Consider the following 18,178-nt stretch of genomic DNA (forward strand, 5'->3'; position numbering starts at 1 on the left):
ACAAGTATTTTGTCAAATATTACTAAGGTATTTTTATTGTTTTTTGGTAAGGTCACTGGGATTTTCAGTGATCTCCTAGCTTAAGATACCACTACCAGTTGTTTAYATCTTGAAGTGACTTTTATACTTGAAAACTAACCTCACAGAGGGGATGATACGAAAACTTATTTTGATAGAAGCAGTGCAGGGAAGCTGCTTTGACATAAATAGCTGAGGGGGCAAGGCAGTGTTCTGGTGGGGTGAGGGGTAGAAAATGGAGTAATTTTTTATCTGCCTCCTTTCATTGTGGGATTGGTGTCTTTTAAAACAGCGATTTTAACCTTATGGCTACTTAAATTTCCTGTTCTGTAAGTTGGTAGCTGCTTCATTTCCCAGATTAGAGCACAGTGATTTTAGCTAGCTGCACTTGAGGCATTTTCTAGAGGAGCGGTTAGCTTTGTGGAAGTCCCAAAGTCTTGCGAATTCTTCAAAGAAGTCTTTTGAATCAGAAAAAAATAGGGGCCAGTGTTAGGCCCCAGTGTTAGATAGTGTTAAAATTCATCTAATATTGAATACTTCAAGAACTCAGGTGTTTTGCACTTCCTTTTTATCCCTTGGGAAATATTCTCTAAGTGTACTAAGTCACACATCTGTTAAGCAAGATTCTGTTGTTACCGTCAGAACATGCAAAGATGCACAACACTCTTCATTTCTCATTCTTCTCAGTCAAAAAAAATACAGAAAATAAGATGCTTTTATTAACAGTGCTTACAAACCATTTCTGCAGAGTGAGTTGTGTTCTTTCCATAACAGGTAGGGTTTGCCAAGACATTAATTTGTGAATGGTTGGTAGGTAATGATGAATGTGTTGGCTAAAGTGTTCCAAAAATAAATTTGTTCAGTAAAACTAATGAAGATTGTTATGCTCTTGAGATTTTTTTTTTCTTTCCTTTGCTCTTGAGATTTTCTTTCCTATGCTCTTGAGATTTTTTTTTTTTCCTTTGTTTTTAAAGTACATATGTATAGACTTTTGAGGTGCATGGCCTACTTTGCATGCAGTACAATCCTTTTTCAGTAATAGAACTTGGCAATCTCAATATAAATAAAAATTAATACCCCCAAGACTCTCTGGAATACCTGAGTTTGCCTATAGATGCATTGCCATTCCATTTGTGAAAGTGTGGCAGCAAAGTGCAGGAATTCASCTCTGTAAAACTGTAAACGCTAGAACTTTCTGCTTAATTATGTCAGGTAYGTTTTATTGAGATTTTTGTTTCATGCCCAGCTGTTACTCTCTATTAGCTCCTGAGAAGCAATAATCACAGGTTCAGCACACAGCAGTAAGGAACTTCCTAGACTTTGGCGCAAGTAACTTCCTCCTTACTAAACCAAATTCTTCAAATTCTTTTACTGACCCATGAACAACATGATTTTTGAAGYGGTGTTATATATCTTAAATTCATTAAAAAATAATACTGTCTAAATAATACYTATATTGTGATTACTCAGACTGTGTGAGTTCAGTCTACTTCGGTATTTTCTGTGGTAACTATTTAAAAAAAAAAACCTTAGACTATGTAAAAATTAGCATTTTTAAGTTGATCTTCACCTTGACTTGAAAGACTGTCTACTTGTTATTGCATTATTAAAGGTATCTAAAATACTGCTTCATTTATTTATTTTTCCCTCATGTTCCAAACAGGTGCATCCTGCTTCCCCTTTTGGGAATGAAGCCCCCTCAGCAGAGCCTCTTCCTGCTCGTGGACTCGGTCGACGAGGGCTGTAACGTCTCGGAGGGTGAACAGACCTCGACGAGTTTGTCTGGGACAGTAGCAGAGCTTTTGGCCGGGCACTTTGAGTTCTTCCCTCCCTGGCTGCTCCTTCTGTGTTCCGCCCGCAAGCAAAGTAAAGCTGTTACAAAAATGTTTACAGGTGAGTACAGGCCAGAAAAAGTGGCCATTACCTGGTTCCCCGTGCCCTCTAAGGGAGAGGAAGCATTTACAGGATCCTTGATGATGGTTGAAAGCAGTGATGATGCTTATTTCCTAAACATGGTCATGACAGAAATGATAATGCTTGAAAAAAATACATGTTCCAGTTACCAAGAACTGTGGAAAGCTTAAATCAGCAAAGTATTTTGGAGATATATCATATCTTTACAATATACATCTCTTTATACATACATACATATACTTACATGTATTCACAATACAACTTTTAGTGGCTTTGAGTTTCTTCTTTCTTTCTTTTCATGCTTTGCTTGCCCTGAAGAGCTTTGAGACAGGGTAAACAATGTGTTGGTATTAAGCATATCTGCTCTATACACCCGTTTCTACAGTCTCAAAAGATTTTTCATATCATGTTAAAATCTCTCTTTTATTTTCAGAAAGCAGGGAATAACTGCCTGAAGGCAGAACTTGGGAGAGTAACAGTGTAGATTTGGATTCTTACAGTATATTTTTGGCAAAAGCTGCACAGTGAAGAATTCTTCACAACTTCTTTGTCCGGGCTTTACTATGTCACAAGAACATTTCTTCACCATAATGACATTTTTACTGCATATTTTCTGAATTTCAGTAAAAGGCAATATCTAGACTGGATTCCGGGCCAACGCATAAAGCCTGTGTGTTTTAAGGCAACAATTAGGACAAAACGGTGATTATAGAGCCCAGACCCATAGGCTTCCTCGTTTCCACAGTGGCAAAAGGTCAATGTGGTAATTGCATTTTGGAATGAAGCGCTGGATTAATCAGTGGCTGATGGGAACAGTGGTATTTGGGAGAACTGGAGAACCAAACAAAACTTGAGTAGTTTCATAGGGCTCCTTTGGATGCTCATACGGGAATAGTTTTGTCAAAACTTGGCTGATGGGGCACATTGTCATTGCCAAAAAAACAGACAGAACTTTCTTCAGGACCGTTTTATTTCCTTTCCATTGAATCATAGTAATATTGCAGACTAGTCCTTAAAAAATGCACTTGTTTTCTAAGTGCGTTTCCAGATGGATTTCTTGACAGGAAAAATTAGCAGAACTAATGGATATGCCTTTAAAATTTGATTTGATCGAGTTCTCATTTCTACAGGGAATGATTTGGTGAGTAGCATAATAAAGAAGTTGACTTGGCATATTCTAATGCCATCTTCATGGTGGAAAAGGTACAAATAAGAAAGAATAATCCCCAAATAATTGGACACAAGTTGAGATGAAATGTCAGCATTTATTCGTTGAGTGTTTTCTTTTCACTGTGATGGAAAACAGTGACCTTACAGTCAATGTGAGAGTGTCCCACTTAATGCGCTACTCAATAACTTCCCTAATTGCAGCGATTCTCAAGGCTGCAAAAAACTTAGTGCAAACTGATGTCAAGGTGGTGATTGAAGCTTCTTTTAACTTCAGATGCATAGCGATTTTGTGTTTGAAAACACAAGGTACATTGCTTTTGTTTTAGCCTGATAGAGTTGGACTGTCGTTAACACTTCTACTGAGGCAAACTCCTCTCTGTTGTTGAATTTGTGTGTTGCTGAGCGAGTGTTTTAAAGCTGATTTGTGTGGTGGACCATCAGAATTCAAGTCTTGTGAAGTGTTTTTTGCACTTGTGCTAGAATATAACGTGTTCTGCACTTTGGGACACTGTTACATTGAAATTCTCATGCTTCCAGTTCCTCAGCAAATACACTTTGACAAGCCTAACTATAACATGAGCAAAACCTTCACAAGTCTGAGCCCTATAATTTTTCTTCAGATGTGTTTCTTCTGTCTAAAGAGAAAAAAAAATCCTTTTTGCTGTAACTTAGTAAGATAGATTGGATTTTTTTTCAGCATCYTTTTAGGAAAATGAGTCCCATGTGTAGTTTTTTTGTGCTCAAACTTTTAAAGTAAGTTATGAAAGATATGCTCACCATATCTGATTTATTTATAATCAATTTATATCAGGTTTCATTTAATTTTTCATGTATTGAAAACTACTTCTAGAAATCTAATTAAATGAGAAATAAACCTCTTTCTTAGAAAGCTACTATAGATTATGAGGATGGGATTGCTGCCACAGCATGGTCCTGGTGCTGCTTTTTTGGGGGATGTCCAATAGAGATGAGTGTTCTGCAAGCTCGTCCCTAACAAAAATAGTTTGTACATGGAAAAAAGAGTCCAGTCTTTGGTCCTTTGGTCACAGTTCTCTTGCTGGTGCCAGGGGTCCTACCACCAGATACTGTGAAAATGAGAAAAGAAAGAAAGAGGTTTGTTCTCGTCCTGTTTGTGCCTTCACTTTTTTGGCAACTTATTCATGAAACCTGAATAATTCTTTACTGTCTGCATCTGCAGCAGCTCTTGTTCTGGGCCCTTGTGCATTCCAAGACTTCATAGTAGCACAATATGCTACAGATTTTTCTCCTCACTTCAAAATCTCAGCTTTCATTAATTTAAAGGGAGGGGGGAAAAAAAAGTATTTTTTGCCTCTTGTGGCTGCAGAGACAACCTCAGAAAAATATGAACCAAATGTAAATTGATGCCTGCATGAGTTTGCGGTCACCCTCCACAGTGAGCAGAACCCAGCCAATTGAGTGAAAAAGAAGGGGCACCGATAATGCGTGTCCTGCTGCCTCCTCCTGCGTGGGAACTGTCACCAGCTGCCACTTCCCGCCTGCTGGCTTTGCTCTTCCAGCTTTTCCTTATTKAGCCCTTTTTTCCTATGCATCCGTAATGACCCAGATCATCTCCCAGATTGTAGTCTGTCGTTGGCCAACAGGTATGGGCTATTGAAGAGTTACGTTAAACCCATTCTCTCTGACCTTTCGTTAAAATTTGCTCTGTAGAAGTAGTAGAAATACAAAGTTCCTTTATATTAACAGAAATATTCCTATACCCTGGAAGTAGCACAGAGCTTAGTGGTTTTTGTTCGTTATTTTAGAGAACCCAGAATCTCCTGCATGAGAGACCTTCTGACACACGTGCTGGTGCATGTGGACATTGCCTGGCAGGGAAATGTAGGTAGCATAGGTTTAATGCTAAATATTGCAAACAAAAGCAACAACAGCAACAAAAAATGTGTGTGGATGGCTTTAGACCAGCATCAGAGACGGCATAAGCTCCATTTACCTACTTATCCAGAGGCAAAGCAGATGATAGGTCATTACTTTTCCTCTTGTCCATTTATCCATCATTTAGATATTCTTAAAAGCTGACATTTATCCTAATGCATTCGGAATGAGAAAGTTTGGGAGCATCAGGCTCTCTAGTGCTTTCACTGTTGGCTGAGTTTAGCCCTAATGGATCTTTAAAATCATTCTCATAGCCTTTCCTAAAGTTAATAAGTGAGCCAGAATATGAAAAAGTTGGAGGAATGCAGTAAAAATCCTAACGAGCTTCCCTGCATCCAGAAGGTTGATGCTATTGGGTTTATTCGAGCTACTGTCAGTCACATTGGTGAGTCTTCAAACCAGTTGCCTGGTTTGGAGCTGAGCCTTTCCTTCTGACTTGTCGCCTCCAAAATATTAATTTCCTTGGGGAGAGACTGTGAGTTGTCCTCTATTTTTTTCATTTTCAATTGGAATTTATTCAGATAATTTCGTGTTGCTTTATAGTCCTTATGTTGGGTTTTGGCCATAAAAGCTGTTTGGTAGCTGTATAGTTGTAAAATCACTTCTCTATTCCTGTCTTTGAAAACATTTTCTCAAAAGGCAAACATAATTTTGGGACATCATTTGGGCAGACTTTTYCTCTATTAGCACATGGACATAATTTTAATCACTTGATATTTCCTCACTCTTCTCTGATTAAGTCTTTGAAAAAATGATACCAGGGAATATCCCTTAAATATTTCCTAATAGAAGTTCAGTGTGCCTTTTGAAGAAAACTTCTCCACTATACAGTTTTATTCTGTGTAAGTAAAGAGGGAAGATAATTATTTTTATGTGGACCGTTTTCAGTAAATCTGACTAATTAAGATTCAATGCAACAACTTGGACCAGTGAGAGGCACAGAATTCGGTCCAGGCTATTCCAGTGTCTCGAAGCATCTGCGGTGGATGTGATGAAATGTGGAATATAATATGCTGCAAACGTGCTAAAAGCTAACTGGGCTCCTTCAGCTTTCAGTGCTATTTACTCTGCTGGATGCATTTTGCACAGACGTGAATAAATGGCCATAGAAATTCCTAATTTAATACATGCTTAGACCAACAGTGTATATTTTTAATGTCAATATATTGCCATGGTTTTAATCATTTAGATTATCTTAAAGCTAACAATGCAGTTAAACAAGATGTGTCAAAGCCTATTTAAAATATATGCAATAAAATGTGTTTAGTTAGTATCTTAAAAAGGATATTTTTAAGTATTTAGCAGAGCCTCCTTGTCCTTGTTTTTAAGTTTGAAAAGGTTGACATGCTGTAGACTTTTTTTTTCTCCTTTGACTGACCCCAGAGCCTGCCAAGAAGTACATTTGGAACTGATTTGTTTACAGAGCTGCCAGGAATTCAGTAAATCAGGAAAATCCATATTGGAGCTGCTCTTGGGGTGAATGTGCTTTGAGAGATGTCTGCACAGCGCAGCAGGCAGGGCCGTGGGGCCGCCCTGCGGAGCGAGGCGGCTCGCGGGAAGGCAGCTGGAACGCAACGCGCTCGCTCCCCATGTGTTGGGATGCTGCTGGTCTGGGAAAAGGACTTCTTGTGTCTGGTGGGGCGAATAGGAGGCTTTGCAGCAGCTTTGCTGGGAAATGCAAGTTGACCACATTTAGGTAGATGCTCAGGGGAAAAAAAACCCAAACCACATCTTTATTCCCTTTCAAACTAGCAAGAGGAATTTCAGAGTTTTTATTAAGATGCTTTCTATGTATAAAGTCTTTCTTGTTTATTATAGAGGTGACTAAAATTAATATCCATATGTGTTCCAAAGTCTAATAGCAGTTTTATTCATCCCAATTCTTAGGGAGAGCCTGTTTTTTGGATATTGCAAAAATCTGTATGACTGTAGTATTACTGTTATTATACAAGCTTATCTTCCAATACAATATGTAAGATTTCACTGAGAAGGGTTATTTTGAAATATTCCAAAAAAAACCTTCGGTTTGGGTGAGAGTAGAACCAATCAAATTACTTGATCGAGTTCTGCTCTGAAGTGCTTGCCAATTTATTTGCTTGTCTGAAGTGTTTACACATTTGGCATGTCCCAGGTGAGTACAGAGTGGAGTGATAGTCCCGACTGTAACATGGAAAAAGTAATGATACAGCCTCGTGGGGTTTTTTTTGTTTGTTTGTTTGTTTGTTTGTTTGTTTTTTTTAATCTTTTTTCACCACCAGGATTTCGGGATGGCTGCCACACACATCTGTCGAGGAGGTTCTTATTTGGTGGGACATAATAGACTGCTGTATAAAACTGATAAAGCATTTAAGTTATTTAAACAGGATGTAAGTATGTAAGCAGGAAAGATTCCCAAGAATCCCAGAGTATGGGATTGACATGAAAGACTGGAGATATCACAAGGAAAATGATTTACAGTGAGATGCATTCAGAAGTCTGCAGAGCCTCATGCATACTTATATGCATGAGATATGAGGTTTGCATAGTAGAATACAGCATATTTTASTCAACTGGGTAGTAAAAACAATGATTTATGCCATACTGCAGGTCAAGTTAGGACATTGCTAGAAGTTGTGATAAATTATGGTGGATAAAGCTGGTTCTTTGTTATTTGGAGAGCTAAAATAATGTCCCTGTACAATAAAGAGCAATCACCCAAAATCTTGTTTTCTGTCTCTTTACCTTCTCATTCAAATATCTATAAGAGGGACACTGTTGTTAGTCTTAGTGTGAAAAATGTCTGTCTGGTCCTACAGGATTATTTTATTTGGAGGAGCGGCCTACTTTTGTTTTACTGATTCAGCCCTGTTTAGATTCATATATTTACTGTAACTAATCAAGTAGGATACTACAGCAGTAACATCCCCAGAACTTGCCCCTTYGTTGTAGTGTGTTACATTTGTACCGTGCTAATGGAGACTAAAGAATTAAGAGTGAACCTAATTCAACATTGAGGAACTTTACTGAAGGCATTCGGGAACAAACACAGTGCTTAATTTTCAGGCTGTTTTCAGTTAAACACTCATGACTGAGCAGTCTGATCCATACAAYAGTTAAATAAAAATAAAAACGTTGATAAGAAAATGACGCTTTTTAAAAAACTGTTCGGTAGAGATGAAGCCTGCACTGAACTGAATGGATTACTAGATAATTGCTTTTCCTTCAGTATAATTTGGGGACCAGTAACTGCTTTTGGTTTGAAAAGTGAATTTTTGTGACTGTCTTAGCTGACTGTAAGGGCAACTGCAAGTTGCTGTCCTGGTACATGTGATCTAAACCTGCAGGAGCAAGGTACAAATCTGTCCTAAATTACAATATTAAGCTCAGTAGTTTAAGTTGCTGTTTCAGTAAACAGTGGTTTTCCTGTTTTAAATGTTTTAAACAACAGAGATCCACTGTGTAATCCATGTTACATCCACTGTGTAATCCATGTAACTATAATGTTGTTTATATGCTCTGTTCTGTCTCTCTGCCTCGTTCTTGAGAGCTGTCTTGCTACCAGAGTGGCCCTGGAGACTGTTCTTCAGCTGCTTCTAAAAATATTTCTGCAAGGATAACACACAGAGTCTGTGTATTTATATATACGTGTGTGTGTGTGTATGTGTGTGTGTGTGTGTGTGTGTATGCATCTAGGGAGGAGCCAACCCCAGTGTACATATACATGCACAAAATAATTTCCCTTCTTTTCTTGCAAGTGCAAACAGGTTGGAATAACAATGGGATCATAAGACTGTGAGAAAACTTGCACAATGAGTCACCTACCTAAGAGCTAGGGTGACTGTATGCGATACAGTCTTTATTTGGAGAATAATATAATAATCAGCAGGGTTATAAAGATATTTAATGCTATTTTTAAGTATCACTCTTCATCATAAAGGCTTTAGAAAGAAACTAAGACAATTAGTTAGTCATTTGTTATATACATTTTGTCATACCTGTGAACCAAGTGTGCATGATCTTGTCTACAATTTATTAATGTATTGGTTGTCTTGATCTAAATAGCTAAAATTATTTAGAGGAACAGTGCTACCTAAATTAGAAAAAGGATTATTCCTTTAATTACATAATAATACTTAATAATGTTATTTAGGTTGCAGTTCTGGCTTTGCTTTTTTGTTTTCGCTTAGGTGGTTAGTGTTGTTCAAGGCACACAACACGAGTCAGTCATTTTGAAAACTTTCTCCTTTAGTAAAACGGTAAAACGCATTTATTTTTCAAGTAGATTATGATAAAACAATATCTGTATCTATTAAAGTGCTGTTAATACAAATTTACATTCATTATCTGTACATGCAAAATACATAGTTGTGGCTGTTTCCTACCCAGAAGTATTTCTCTCTTCCTTTAGTTTTTAGTTTTTCTTCTTTTCAACTTTGAGTCAAACTTTCCATTAAAACTAGGTCAAAAATAAGCAACTTTCTTCTCTTCTGACAGGTTTTCGGAAGATAAGCCTGGATGATCTGCGGAAGGCCTACATTGTGAAGGATGTGCAGCAGTATATCCTGCACCGGCTGGATCAGGAAGAAGCTCTGAGGCAGCACCTCACCAAGGAAACCGCAGAAATGCTGAACCAGCTTCACATCAAAAGCAGCGGGTGCTTTCTGTACCTGGAACGTGTCCTGGACGGCGTCGTGGAGAATTTCATCATGCTGCGGGAGATCCGCGATATTCCAGGGACGTTGAACGGCCTCTATCTTTGGCTTTGCCAGAGACTTTTTGTGCGGAAACAATTTGCCAAGGTGCAGCCTATCCTGAATGTGATTCTTGCGGCGTGCCGGCCCTTAACCACCATGGAGCTGTATCACGCCGTGTGGACCAAAAACATGACGCTGACCTTGGAAGACTTCCAGCGCAAATTGGATGTGCTGTCAAAAGTCCTCGTCGATGGTCTTGGAAATACAAAAATCTTGTTTCATTACAGTTTTGCGGAATGGCTGCTGGACGTAAAGCACTGCACGCAGAAATACTTGTGTAACGCAGCCGAGGGGCACAGGATGCTGGCCATGAGTTACACCTGCCGAGCAAAGGATCTAACACCTTTAGAAGCTCAAGAATTTGCCTTGCATCTCATTCACTCCAACTTACAGTTAGAGACCTCCGAGTTGGCCTTGTGGATGATCTGGAACGGCACGCCTGTCAAGGACTCCCTGTCCACCCTGATTCCTAAGGAGCAAGAAGTATTGCAGCTGCTGGTGAAAGCCGGCGCTCACGTCAACAGTGAGGATGACCGCACGTCCTGCATCGTGCGGCARGCTCTGGAAAGGGAGGATTCCATCCGCACCTTGCTGGACAACGGAGCCTCGGTAAACCAGTGCGACTCCAACGGGCGAACGCTGCTGGCCAACGCGGCRTACAGTGGCAACCTCGATGTGGTCAACCTGCTCGTTTCGAGGGGAGCCGACCTGGAGGTCGAAGACGCCCATGGGCAAACAGCTCTCACCTTAGCCGCTCGGCAGGGGCACACCAAGGTGGTCAACTGCTTGATCGGGCGCGGTGCCAAYGTCAACCACACGGATCACGACGGCTGGACAGCGCTGCGGTCCGCGGCGTGGGGCGGCCACACGGAGGTGGTGTCYGCCCTCCTGTACGCCGGGGTGAAGGTGGACTGCGCAGACGCAGACAGCCGCACGGCGCTGCGGGCCGCGGCCTGGGGGGGACACGAGGACATCGTGCTGAACCTGCTGCAGCACGGCGCTGAGGTGAACAAAGCTGATAACGAGGGCCGGACGGCGCTCATCGCGGCGGCATACATGGGGCACAAGGAGATCGTGGAGCACCTGCTGGACCACGGTGCGGAGGTGAACCACGAGGACGTGGACGGGAGGACCGCGCTGTCCGTGGCGGCGCTGTGCGTGCCGGCGAGCAAGGGCCACGCGTCCGTGGTGAGCCTGCTCATCGAGCGCGGCGCCGAGGTCGACCACTGCGACAAGGACGGCATGACGCCGCTGCTGGTGGCCGCCTACGAAGGGCACGTGGACGTTGTCGACCTGCTCCTGGAGGGAGGAGCTGACGTGGACCACACGGACAACAACGGCCGCACGCCGCTGCTGGCAGCCGCCTCCATGGGCCACGCGTCGGTTGTGAACACGCTCTTGTTCTGGGGCGCGGCTGTCGATAGCATCGATAGCGAAGGGAGAACCGTGCTGAGCATAGCCTCTGCACAGGGCAACGTGGAGGTGGTACGGACTCTGCTGGACAGGGGGCTAGATGAAAACCACAGAGATGACGCAGGCTGGACCCCTTTGCACATGGCAGCTTTTGAAGGTCACCGGTTGATCTGCGAGGCGCTTATCGAACAAGGTGCTAGAACAAATGAAATCGATAATGATGGCCGTATTCCTTTCATTTTGGCTGCACAGGAAGGCCACTATGATTGTGTGCAGATTTTACTGGAAAATAAATCCAGCATCGATCAGAGAGGCTATGATGGGAGAAACGCTCTCCGGGTTGCTGCTTTAGAAGGTCACAGAGATATAGTTGAGCTGCTGCTCAGCCACGGAGCAGACGTAAACTGCAAAGACGCCGATGGCCGACCCACGCTGTACATCTTAGCGTTAGAGAATCAGCTCACGATGGCTGAGTATTTTTTAGAAAACGGTGCGAACGTAGAAGCGAGCGATGCTGAAGGGAGAACAGCCCTGCACGTGTCCTGCTGGCAGGGCCACTTGGACATGGTGCAGGTGCTGATAACGTACCACGCCGACGTGAATGCCGCGGACAACGAGAAGAGATCCGCTCTGCAGTCGGCTGCTTGGCAAGGGCACGTGAAGGTGGTGCAGCTTCTAATCGAGCACGGGGCCCTGGTGGACCACACGTGCAATCAAGGTGCTACGGCGCTGTGCATCGCGGCGCAGGAGGGGCACATCGACGTGGTGCAGATACTGCTGGAGCACGGCGCCGACCCGAACCACGCCGACCAGTTCGGCCGCACCGCCATGCGTGTGGCGGCCAAGAACGGACACTCCCAGATCATCAAGCTGCTGGAGAAATACGGGGCGTCGACCTTGAACGGCTGCACGCCGTCCCCGGTGCACACGATGGAGCAGAAGCCCCTGCAGTCGGTCTCCTCCAAAATGCAGTCGCTGACGATGAAGTCCAACAGCTCGGGGAGCACGGGCGGAGAGGCGCAGCCCGGCGTGCGCGGCCTGTCCAACGGGCCCGCTCACGCCTTCAGTTCCCCTTCYGAGTCGCCCGACTCCACGGTTGACCGCCAGAAGTCGTCTTTGTCGAATAACTCCCTGAAGAGTTCCAAAAATTCCTCTCTCCGTACCACGTCCTCGACTGCGACCGCTCAGACGGTGCCCATCGATAGCTTCCACAGCATGTCGTTCACGGAGCAGATCCAGCAGCATTCCCTGCCGCGCAGCAGAAGCAGGCAGTCCATCGTGTCTCCCTCGTCCACAACCCATTCCCTCAGTCAAAATCACAACTCTCCGAGCAGCGAATTTGAGTGGAGCCAAGTAAAACCCAGCTTGAAATCCACTAAAACAAACAAAGCGGGGAAGACGGACAACTCCAGCAAATCTGGGTCGGGTGGAAAGAAAGGAAAGCAGAGTAGTTCCTCTCAGCCAAAAGTGCTGGAGTATGAAATGACTCAGTTTGATAAGCGAGCACCCATTGCCAAATCGGGGGCAAGCGTGCCCCACAAACCCGTGCCAGCAGAGCCGCAGTGCAAAATTCTGGTCCCGCCTGCCCAGCAAGAAGTCGGCCGGTCTCAGCAGCAGTTCCTCATCCACCAGCAGAGCGGGGAGCAGAAGAAGAGGAACGGGATTATGACAAATCCCAACTACCACCTTCAGAGCAATCAGGTTTTCCTTGGTAGGGTTTCTGTGCCGCGCACCGTGCAGGATAGAGGGCATCAGGATGTGTTGGAAGGCTACCCATCCGCGGAGACAGAGCTCAGCCTTAAGCAAGCCTTAAAACTCCAGATCGAAGGCAGTGACCCAAGTTTCAACTACAAGAAAGAAACGCCCTTGTAAAAGGTAACCCACCCCGTCACGAAAGAATCAAACGTGTGTGTTTAGCCGTGTGCGTTTTAAATAAGTATAAAATATATTTCGTTGAAGTATGTCATCGTAATTGCCTTCTTACTGAGATATTAAAACCGTAACCTAGCAGGCATTTGTTTGGTTGTCCTTATAGGAGTTGGATAACCATGACATTTGCTGCTGAATTTGGATTGGTCAAATTTTGCCCCACGTATATAACTGAACTCTAATTACCTTTTGGAATATAGGGCACCTCAGGAATTTTCAAATGTGTTATCTGAAACACACAGTCACCAGTGAAATCCTGCCTATAGAAATTCTGTCTGTATCGAACGTGTAGTCATACTTGCAAAAAGGCTTTTCAGTAAACTTTTGGTGATTCCTGCTTGTTAGAAACCTCCATTTTACTTTTCTTTGACTTCAGCTTGGAAACATTTTCAAATGCTTTAGCTAGCAGAATTATCTACAAATTTAAAAGTTGAAATATGACCTGAGGCAATATTTTTTCTATTTCCATTACTGTGAAGTAACTGTTCTTGAAAAGAGATGGTGCACCTCCCAGGAAGATTAGATCTGTGTTACGGTACTAATTTTCTTCAGTTCAGACCTTCTGCAGTTCTTAAGAATAAGATAAGAAAATCAATGAAGTTCGTTTTGATTTCTTACTTTCTTTCCAATGCCCAATTTTGTGCTGAGAACGGAATATTGTGTAGCTCTTTCAAACATTTATTGTCAGCRAGTCAGCTGAAGTTGAACTAATTTTCTCCCTCATCCTGATGCACTTTGTTATCTTTTTTAAGGTATTGGAAATGTTTTAATACCATTATGAATTTGAATTTTAAAGAMGCACCATCTTTATGAAATGCATATATTTTCTCATTTTTTATTTCTGGAAAGGTGTTTTTTTTGTTTGTGTGAATCCTGCATTTCTGACAGACCAGACTGCTGCTCTTCAGAGCAAAAATGTTCTCAATAGCTGACTCAGTTCTGCCGCAAGTCATCAAAGACTGCGGCTTTTTTAGGACAGTTGCAGATGTCTCAGAAAGCCCAAATGAGAGATTTTTGAGCTGTCAAAAACACGTAGACTGTGTCTGTCCTCAAGTGCCCTGGAAAGAGAGCGCTCTTCAGTGCAATGTGCTCGTCTAGGTTTAGCTGAGATCTCCTGCGAGTTTTAGGAAGTTGCAATGTTGTGTAGGACCTGAAGACGTTTTCTTGTGGTTAGCATTTTAGTTGAATCAAAATGTTTAAAATAAATATTCTGAAAAAGCTATATTCCAGATCCTGTAGGGTTTATAAAATACAAATATTGGCATTACTTTCCTAAAGGGTGAGGTGAACTCTGCAGCCAGCTGATGTGCAGAGGCAGAACTTTGGGAGCAGGGATTTGGGATAGGTGGGTGACRGGGCATGGGCCTTAGCTCTACATGGTCTCCAAAATGGGATTCAAATTATTCTGTAATTTTTTTTCCTGCCATCGTGGGATATATGAAAATATATCATTAATAGTTGTGATTTATAACTCCTCTATGTCCAAGCCTGCTTTTCAGTGTTAGCTTTCATCATGTTACAATAGTGATTTGACCTGACCTGTCATCCAAAGACCAGTGCTGTTTGGGAGCACAGATAAAACAGTCCCTTTTGCACACTCTTCAGCATTTTCYATCTTGGTTGATTGTAAAATATAAACAGAAAACATAAAAATTGGAAGAGGACACATCCAGTTTTAAAGCTCRCGTTAGGCTTTTCCTTTCTTGGAGCAAGTAGTGTCCTTTGGAAAGGGCAGGGTGTATTTGCAGGGGGTCCCTGCTTGTGCACAGAGCGGGAAGGTGACCGATTCCGCACGCTCTCTAGCTGCCGACGTTGCTGCACCTCTTCACCCTGAATCAGAAACCACCTCGCTGTCAGGCGGACAACACTGCGCCAAGGAGTGTTTCCCATTCCCATGCCATGCTAAGGAACATTCCAAAACTTACCGTTCTTGTTTTGTACTTCCAGGTGAATTCCACGACACCGCGGAGGGAGGCGGCGCTCCTGCTCGGAATGGTCGGTCGGCTGGCTGCGATGAAAGCACACAATGCCTCTTCAGTCCACCTAGAAATTTAAGAATGTGATTATTACAGTGCAGTTACCTTAATTACTGTAACGTGCCTCCATTTTTAAGGCTGCCTTCTCAGTATAACCCTCTGTGCTTCAGAAGTTTATTTTGTGTACTTTGTATTTAACACACCGAATGAGCACTTTTTGTTTTGTTTTGTTTTGTTTTTAATTGCAGAAAGAYATTTGCTGTGTTTCTCTGACAACAGCCGAAAATTGTAAGAACAAGGAATTCTGATCTCTTTTTCAGAATGCTTGGAAGAGGTGCATGTGCCACAGTGAACTGCGTAAGCAGAGGCGGTGCTTTTTGTATTTATTTTCCTGTGGCTAAAGAAAATAAGCAGTTTGTCACACTTGCATTGCTGTAATGTATGGTCACTTTCCTGTGTACTTCACCAAGTTCTCTCCAATACAAATCTTGTGACAGTATTTTATAAATACTGTACTTGTGTGTTTTGTCTGTACGATAGCTGTTCAGTGGCAGCGAAAGGGTCCGGCCGCGACCATCCGCGGGACCTCTGGGATTGTTGTGAAACACGGAATGCAGTATGTGGCATTGCAGCACCGGATCGGGATGGCAGGCTGTGGCCGCCRAGAGCGATAGGCACATTTGGGCTTGGACACCCGATCTTAAATAGTCTTAATTATTGTTATGGTAATGAAGTAACTTAATATGGGTATGTCTTAGGTGCTAAGTAAAAAGGGTCTGGTCCTGTCTTCATGTGTATTTCCCACAGTAGAAACAGTCAGCTCTTTATTTTTCCAGGTGCAAGGACTCTGTTGAAAATGTCAATAATATTGACAAGTGCACGGAAGATACAGAAGCTTTGTTAATTAGGCTGAGAGAATATGCAGTGAGAGTATAATGGGAAGACAAAAGGTTAGTAAACCCTTGGCTGTGGAGTACAGAGATTACTGAGTTGGTGCTGTCTTGAGGTGGTAATTTTGTATAGCACAAATTTGTATGGATGTAGTTACTGCTCCCAGTCCTCAGCTGGACTGTGTGCAGCCAGTATGAGGATGCCTRTACCTGGAGCAGGGTTATCAGGAGCCTGGATGGTCCAGCTATAGGKAAGGGGAAGCTGGTTCTCCCCTCTTAGCAAGGAGGGAACCTGTGCTTGTGTAAAGGAGGGAAAAATCCAGGCCGTTGTATGTGAGAAGTGAACAGTGTATGATTTGTTTTTTCCTTTGAATGTGCATAACTTACTTGCACTGCTGTATGAGTGAAAGAATGAAGCAAGTGATTATTTTCTCCTAAAAATGCAAGCTATATTCTGCTATTCACCATTACACAGCCTTACTCTTTAGAAAATAAGGCTATTTTTATACATGAGCATTTCTTCTCAAGGGTTGATTTTCATCTTTTTCATGCTCTTAATTCTGATCATTCCACAAGTAAGATAATAAAAAGCTGAGGTTATTTTTCAGAGAGGATTAACGAGATGTATGGCTATCCTTAAACTTTGATAAATGCCCCCTGGATGTCTATCTAGTACATACTCAGAGTCACTAAAGGGTTCGATGTCTTGTTATTATGGTTGACCATCATTAGAACATTTTTGAAGTTAGGTTTTGTTGTTGTTGTTGTTGTTTAATATCCTGCCTCTCCATTCTTCACTTGCTACTAAGTGTAAAAAGGAAATCTTTTATAGTGAGGCATTCAGTGCATAGTAAAATTCACATGTTAAAAGTTGACACGCAGCAATATTAATTATTCTGARTGTTTCATGTATTGAATCTCTTGTCCCCGTGGGACAATTATAAAACCAACGTAACAGGAGTCTTGCAGAATGGCCTTAAGAGAGTTAGTGGTTAAGTAAAGAGAGAGTACCAAAATGTTCTCAGCAAACTTATTCTGAACCTCAAGTACAGTACACTTGCAATACTCTGCAAGAATAAGACTTTTCATAGTTACTAGATGTATGTTTTGTTCTGTAGAAAGGGGTCCCTGAATGCTGACGTTCTTCTACTGACCTTGACTGTCATTGGAATTATATTTATTTAATTTTATTGTGTTGTTATAAATGAACCTTGTGAACAGAGGACGTAAAAATATGGCCGGTTTCACAAGGGGCTGCGGTTTCTAGATAGCCTGATGGTTTGTGTGTGAATAATATTTACAYTTGAAACATTTAATGGGGAAGCCTTATATCCCCCCTACATCAACTGAAAGCAGATCCACTGAAAATGTTTTGAGAACGAAATAACAGTTAAAGATTTTGGGCATCACTTTGGAACAGGACATGAATGGCTTTAAAAAATCAGATTGTTCAAAAGGTCTGAGGCATTCCACGTTGCTCTTGCTTGTGATTTTTAATGTCATTTGTGAGGTTTCTGTATACAAAGAAAAGTTGCTGTTCCCCCAGTTGTTCCTGTCTGCTCTTTCACATCTGTACAGGCGAAGGGAGGCGAATGGAGTTGCATAGCTGTGACAGCACAGTTTCTTCCATCAACGTAACAATGCTCACAACCTTAAAAAAAAACTGAATAGAACACGAATGCTGTTTCTCTTCACATTTCACTGATCCTTTCAAGGTCATCTCCACAAGGCATCTACTCTCCTTCATGGAAAAGCTAGGAAAAAGAGGGTTTTGTGAACACTAATATCAGTACTGTGTGCATGTGGAGAAGCTCTTCAAACAAAAAATGCATTAAGGGGTATTGAGGCACAATGATGCATTTTTTTGTCCTCTCTGTGATCAGTATTGAAAGCATTGCCATTTATTTGAAATTAAAAAGATATTTTCCCTCATCAATTACTCTGCTATGCAAACATCTGTTATGCTTAATATGCCCCACCTGAACTCCTCAGTTAACTTGGTTTGCAGATAGACTGTTTTTCTYGGAGTGGGTTGTAAATAGCCTTTAATGTACATTGAATGAATTTCACATTGTAAAATTTTTATTTTATTCCTTGTATTATATTAAGCCAAAATCCCTGTGTATATGAAAGTGCATAATAAATATATTTGCTTTTCAGCAGACATCTAACTGTTTTAATTTGACTACCTGACTTCTTGGGACGTTTCAGGGAAAGCTTG

The 18,178-nt window shown here is 42.0% G+C and overlaps 1 protein-coding gene across 1 annotated transcript in view; it reads left to right on the top strand.

Annotated features, from left to right (window-relative positions):
* ANKRD50 (ankyrin repeat domain 50) overlaps positions 1–17,855 on the top strand; it is a 54,724-nt gene extending 36,869 nt beyond the window's left edge. Inside the window, exons 5-7 of the mRNA XM_026051952.1 lie at positions 1,682–1,911; positions 9,490–13,037; positions 15,039–17,855. Coding sequence (XP_025907737.1) covers positions 1,682–1,911; positions 9,490–13,034 — 3,775 coding nt within the window. The 3' untranslated portion in view covers positions 13,035–13,037; positions 15,039–17,855. The remainder of the gene's footprint in view (positions 1–1,681; positions 1,912–9,489; positions 13,038–15,038) is intronic.
* The last annotated feature ends 323 nt before the right edge of the window (positions 17,856–18,178 follow it).

The sequence above is a fragment of the Nothoprocta perdicaria genome, unplaced genomic scaffold, assembly GCF_003342845.1.
Source record: "Nothoprocta perdicaria isolate Ctin4 unplaced genomic scaffold, notPer1 scaffold_81, whole genome shotgun sequence".
Classification (NCBI taxonomy): Eukaryota; Metazoa; Chordata; class Aves; order Tinamiformes; family Tinamidae; genus Nothoprocta; species Nothoprocta perdicaria.